The sequence below is a fragment of the Asterias rubens genome, chromosome 17 (genome assembly GCF_902459465.1).
Source record: "Asterias rubens chromosome 17, eAstRub1.3, whole genome shotgun sequence".
In the NCBI taxonomy this organism is placed as follows: Eukaryota; Metazoa; Echinodermata; class Asteroidea; order Forcipulatida; family Asteriidae; genus Asterias; species Asterias rubens.
The window spans coordinates 9,649,725-9,656,549 of record NC_047078.1 but is presented as its reverse complement, the minus strand read 5'-3'; the positions used below and the strand labels follow the sequence as shown (position 1 = coordinate 9,656,549).

Sequence of the window (6,825 nt, the reverse complement as noted above, 5' to 3'; positions counted from 1 at the left end):
CCCTTGAAATGCTCTAGGAGAAAATGCCTTGGTGCCCTTGAAATGCTCTAGGAGAAAATGCCTTGGTGCCCTTGAAATGCTCTAGGAGAAAATGCCTTGGTGCCCTTGGCCTTTCAGAGACGAAGCACACATGTACAAGCCTGAATGGTAACCAGTGAAAATGCATTGTAAATTACATTAATATGGTTCCAGGTAGACTTGATGACAACTGTCATTAGTCAGTGTTGTATTTGGCTACCAGTGCTGCCTATTACAAGCACACATCCAATGTTCATGCAACAGTCACCGTACTAATATACATTCATGCAACGGCCGTAGGTAGCAGTAATTGCGACTGACTCACACATATTGGGATCAAGGATGTGTGTACCCTCCCAGCAACTACAGTGGGAATGATACACAGAGCGGCGGGCGGCGAAAAAGACCGCACGACAATTACCGAGTAGGATTTGAAACAGTAGGGTTTGCAGTAACACCATGTAATGATCACTAAATGAGTTGGGGTGGTTCTGAAAACAACTGTTGGTTTCAACTCGACGTTTCAGCATAGGCCTACTGATCGAATCATTACATGGTGTTACCGCAAACCTTACTATAACATATTTCAGCCCCTTTGAGCAATTTTTGGGATATATGGCGCTTTGTAAATGCTGTTATTATACATGTATTATTATTATAACAATTACCGACTTGATTTCAAGACTAGGTTCCCAGCATAAGTTTTACTTAAAAGATAAATTTGGCAGGACATCCATTGGGCATGGGGACCTTTCCCAGGGTACTTACATCACTCTGTACAGATTTGTCAATATAATCGGTAGTTTGTCGCCCTGAACACTTATCGTAGAAACGTAGGGGGTTAACCCTGGTGTTTCTAGGTCACATACAATGTAGCAAGCACCCTTGTTTACAGATTTACTGAACTCAAGCTCTGGTGTTTCTGATCAGCAGAGTTTGGGTTCGAGTCATTGGCAGGGCACGTCCGCCTTCAGCAAAATGCTTTACATAATTGCCTTGTCCTGCGGATGGGGCTTTTTAGTTGAAAACATCCACAAAATGTGATTAGATTAAAAGTCAAGACACTAGACAAAATAGGGGAGACATCAATAAGACAGTCTACTTCACTCATACTTGCCTGTAGAGCACAATACTATTTTTGCATATTTCCCTATACCGGCAGGTAATATCGCTAAGAATTAAATAGCGCCCTCTATTGGCCGCCCCATAGTGCCCCGCAGGGTACCTCGTAGACCCCGCCCCCACACTTCTGTGGGGGGGAATGTTGGAGTATGGTGGACACAGCACTACGACACAGGTTTGGATAAATTTGTCTGTAGACACTTGAACCAAACAGTGCAATACTATAGCGTCATCCTTACCACAAAAAGGCTGGCTAATTGGGCAGGGGCCCATTCCTTGCGCCACTGTTGACAGTGGAAAGATAGGAGCTCTGATTAGATAGGTCTTCAGCAGTTTCTTGAACATGATCATTGCGGGTTGGAGCGACAAAAATAGTTGAAACTTACATATTGGAGGGCGATATATAAAGTATAGAGATTAGCCGAATTAGAGAAGGGTTTCTATTAATTTAAACGAAAAATAGAACTCTGATCATATCCAACAGTTTCAATTCCATGTATATAGACTTTTAATCAAGTTGTGATCCACCAAAATATTTTACAAAACTCTTGGTTACTTGATGGAAACATACAAAATTAAACTTCTTTTTTATTTTGAAATGGGTGCATAGCTATCTTTATTGTTGTGCAAAAATAGAACACCACTACAAACAATGGTTTTCAGTGAGGTAGGTCCTATTTCATAATTAAAAAAAAAAAATCAAATATTCATTGTTGTTTTTTTGATTTACAATTTTAATTACATTTTACAGTTTGCAATAAACATATCTTTTAAATGACATGTGAAATAAATTAGCATCGGGGATAAAAAACATTGGTGTATAGGTAAAAAAAAAATAATAATAATAATATTCTTTATCCCCGATGCAAATTTAACATCCTCGTATATTATTAAATAACTCTTGAGGCATCCTTGGTTTCAATACAAAATATTCATCATAACAACCTAACTTTACAATGAATTAGAAATGGCAATGGAATGTGATCAATCTTTCTTTTAAAATAATTTTGAATACTTTGGTCAGGAGGGTGACAAATCCTCCTGTCAGGCACATTGAGAGTGGTTAATGCTGTCGTCATAGTACAAAATATTACACAATCTTGTCAACAGATGTAAAAAGAAGAAGACATAGTGAAGTTTTTCCGAAATCAAGTCATTCAGTAATCATAGATAATTATTAAAACTAATCCAGTGACCAAATCCTTCAAAATCCAACTACATGTTTTGTTTGATTCTGTCAGGATGAATTCAATGCGTAGAAAGAGCAGTTAGGGTAGTGGGTAAGAAGTACAATTGCATTTTATAATGTAGTCCGTCAATGCTACGAGGCTGTTTGGGTTTCGTACAGCCCTAAAAATGCACACACAGATTTTCATGATGACGAGTTTGCATCCAAACTTAATATAACCTAATATACACATGTACATGAAAGAACAAACCTGCAGGCCTGGAATGACACACAGGCCACCGAGGGCCAAGGCAGGGGCCTCCATTGCCCCTGGCCTTGACCTTGGTGCCCCTTCAAAAATTTACAATAGAAGTGCCCTTTGCATAATGAAAATGGCCTTGTCTTTTTAACAAGGAACACGTTGCCTTGGATCTAGTTGGTCTTTGAAAAGCATTTGAAACCGTTTGTTATAAGAAATCGTTTGTTATAAAATACAATGTTGTAAAAGTAGAATTTGATCCACACAATAATGCCTTGAAATTTCATGGTTTTCCTTTTACCTCGACCGTGTTAGTTTGCAAAATAAAAGGAAAACCACACAATTTCGGGGAAAATTTGTGTGGATAATTGTATTCTACTTCTAAAACATCTTTCTAACCATATGCATTTTATAACAAACGGTTACAAATGCTTTTGTTTAAGACGAACTCGTCCGATCCAAGGCAACGTGTCCCTTTAATGATGAAACTACATGCCTAATCCTGCGAAATTTTTGCTCAAATTAAGGCTAATTAAGTATCGTGTCAAGATACATGTACACAAAACGAATAGAAAGAAAGAGTAACACATTCTACCTTAGTAATACACACAACATAGTGAGTGCACTGAGGAACAACCATGAAAACGGCTTGAGGAAGGCTACACCATTACAGCCAGAGCCCTCACAGAAGCAGATTACTCCATTGACCGTAGCACCATCTGAGCTAGGTACTAGATAAGGCAGCCAGGGATTAGCCTCTTCTCCAACATAACATTTGTTTTCTGGTATAGAGGACTCCTTGAATAGTCCACATCCCCTGGAGACACCATCCACTAGTACACTTGATCCTAGATGGGAAAGTATAAAAAGATACCAAGTGGTAAAATACAAATTAGAATGAAAAGAGAGGCAACAACAAGTTGAGATTTAATTTGGAAAAATTAAAAACAGAATGAAAAAGTAGGCCTGTAATTACGAGGAAGCCATAACGACATGGCATTTGTTGCCCTGGTCTTGGCCTTTCCTGTCCAAAAGTTTACATGTAAACGCGCGTAAAAAAGTATTTTGACGCGATTCCATTTCAAGTGAATCGCGTTTATAGATGGTCATCCTAAGCTGCTGCCACCTACTTGTCACAAAGATAAAATTCCGGGCCTGATTAACAAAAGATAAAAACTATACCTGCTGCCACCTAGTGTCACAAAATCTACAGTATGTACTACTACTAACCAGCTGATTTTTTGTGTTTAGCCTCGCCACCAAATTTAGTACAGCGGGTCGTGAATCCAGAGGGAGGAACTGCACATCCTTGTAAGAGCTCGCTGGTGTGGTTCTTAAGGTAAGATGCTTCACATTCTAATGATGATTGTCCAATGTGACGAGAAAGATCAGCACATGTGTGGCACTCCAGAGCAGAAACTAGGACATTGAAATAACAATTATTAATTTAAAGACACTGAATACTGTTGGTACATGTAATTGTCAAAGACCAGTCTTTTCTCACTTGGTGTGTTTCAACATACGCATAAAATAACAAACCTGTGTTAATTTGAGCTAAATTGGTCGTCGAAGTTGCGAAATAAAAATAGTGCTTGGTATCCTAGACTTTGGTTTTCCAATCCACTGTCACCAGGGCAGGGGGAAATTGCCACCTACATGCCTGTATGCTTTGTTTTTTGAAAGGGCAAGGGCACCAAGGCATTTTCTCCTTGTATTGGTAAAGGCCACCCTATGATCATTTCAAGGGCACTTAGGCAGTGGCCAGCAGCCAATTTCACGAAACGCTAGGATTAATCATAACTTAAGTTAGGGCGTAACTTTGGATGGGTTCAAAGCGTCATACGTATTTGAATACGAAACTGAACCCTTCCTAAGTCCTAAGATTAATCCTAATTTAGGAAGAGTTTGGTGAAAATCGACGGAAGGGGGCATTGAGGCAATTGCCTTCGTTTCCCGGGAGCATCTTACCACCTACTCCAAGGTCATGTTGCCCCCTGCTCAAGGGGGGGGGGGGGGGGGGGGGTGCTGAAACAAACCCCTTCAAAGTCTGTGTTGATGTAGGCATGGGTACCATTCACTAGTAGGAGCCTGGCTTGCAGAGCAGAATGCACTACTTCCCAACTTTTATGAAAAATTATGGTTGGTGCCTTGCTCAAGGGCTCAAGTGTCATGACAGATTTGAACCCGCACTCTGCTGCTGACACCAGAGCTTGGGTTCAGTAAACTAGACCACTCAGACGACAGGACATTCAAAACTTAAAATAGAACATACTCTTTAGTAGATTTTGATTTGTCCATACCTTGTGAAGAAAGAATAATACTGGTGGATAGCATCATTAGAAGTGACATCATTTTTGTAGTGAAAGACCTGGCAAAGATGATACAATTGATAAATTTATGGACGTACATTATTATGAATGAATTTGTAATACTATACTATAGACCTTATGCATTGACGTCATCCAGCGGCCATCTTTTTAATAGTGGAAAAACGGTGACAAAACAATCGAAACGCACAGGTTTGTACGCGCGGCGCACAGGATTGGCCAATGAAAAACCTCCTTTTGACCTCTAGGTGAGGGCGCCCTACTGAAATGACGTCATGTGCATAAGGTCTTTTACTATACTTTACTTTATTTTCCACATAATCATGACAATTCATAGATTAGAAATAACAAAAGAGATGTTTTCATTACTAATAGTTTTAACCGTAGCAGATTTAAGTTTGACAAAGTTCTCAATGTGCCCTCTTTCTCTCTCTCTCTCTCTCAGGCAATTTTGTCATAAATGACAACCAGACTTTTTTGCGGTTAAGCAATCAATCAATGTATAACTATAATTCAGGCTTGATACTTCAGGGGGAGGCAACAAAGGCGATTGCCTCCATGCCCCCAAGTCAATGCGTTTGTGCCTTTGAAATGCTCCAGTAGAAATTTACAATTGAAGTTCAAGTCACTCATATTATAATAAGAAAATACCTGGGCGCCCTTGGCCTCTAAAAACGAAGCACAAAGATTACACTTTTTACGGGCCAAATTTGTCTTGGTAATTTTAGTTCGTTGTGAAATCGAGCACAAACAAACTCACATAAACAAAGGAAAGGCACAGTGACGTGTGCCTCAGCTCAGGGCCCAGTTTCATAGAGCTGCTTAAGCACAAAATTTTGCTTAAGCAAAAAAATCCTTGCTTAGTAAAATCAGATTACCGGCCAAGACTCAACTCAATTGTTATGCTAAGTAAACAACAGCTAAATACCAGTCACAAGCAATTTATATGGCATTAAATGTTTGACAGTAACATGTGAAAAATAAGCGATCTATTTTCGTGCTTAAGCAAACTCTATGAAATTGGCCCCAGGTCAAGTCAGTCCGAGACATAGTTGCGATAATCGTAACCCTCCTCCCGACGGCGGAGAGGATGGTTACGATTTTCGCAACTATCTGAGACCAAGACCATCTGAGCTAGAGTAGCACTGTCTGTTTAGTATTGAGTGACATTGTTATTGAATGAAAGATTGAATGAAAGTTGTTCTAAGTCTATGAATGATTGTAGTTGTACGGCCTGTCTACTTTGTTTAGCTACATCTATTTCGGGAAAAACTTTTAAACTACCGGCCTACACAATGTTATTAATTTGTTATGTCTGTCGTCTACTATGTAGTTCGGGAGTCTAACATAACACGTCACTTACTGTAACAATGATTTCTGATCTTCCAAATCATACTTACCTAGAAACTAATCCCGCTAAAAACTGGAACATCTTTTGTGATCAGAATGATGAGCTTCCGCGCACGCTTGTATTGTTGTCGCGTTTTGTTTGTTGATCCTGGGCTGTACCAACCAGCAGAGGGCGCTACGTATCGATTTCTGAACTAACTACTGTGTCCCCCTATACATTGATTTTCATTTTAACGTATGTTATGCGCTTTTGATCATTTTCGTATGTCAGGCGCAATGTCCGAAAAATTGTGTCAGTTTATATATAAATATGTTTTATTGTCTGCGATGCATAATGCACAAAGCAATTTTGTGCATTCATTGTGATTTATTTGTATCCATATTTTTGGTTTCACCCATAACCGACTTGGGTTAGCACATAAATGTAAAAAATAGTTAATGGCCTGACGTTTCGACCCTAGCAGAGTCTTTCTCGAATATAATGTACTCAGTACTTTCTCGAGCTCTGTGAAAAAAATGATTGGCATATTTAATACTCGGGATGGGACTCGAACCCACGACCTTTTCAATTCTAAAGCAGT

The 6,825-nt window shown here is 39.4% G+C and overlaps 1 protein-coding gene across 1 annotated transcript; it reads right to left on the bottom strand.

The window, feature by feature from the left end:
• Positions 1-2,980: 2,980 nt before the first annotated feature.
• On the bottom strand, positions 2,981-6,383 carry LOC117301643. Its single transcript, XM_033785662.1, has 4 exons — positions 6,295-6,383; positions 4,868-4,935; positions 3,798-3,986; positions 2,981-3,415 (listed from the first exon to the last, which is right to left on the bottom strand). The coding sequence occupies exons 1-4, from the start codon at positions 6,324-6,326 to the stop codon at positions 3,159-3,161; spliced, it is 546 nt and encodes a 181-aa protein (XP_033641553.1). The 5' UTR covers positions 6,327-6,383; the 3' UTR covers positions 2,981-3,158.
• Positions 6,384-6,825: the final 442 nt, after the last annotated feature.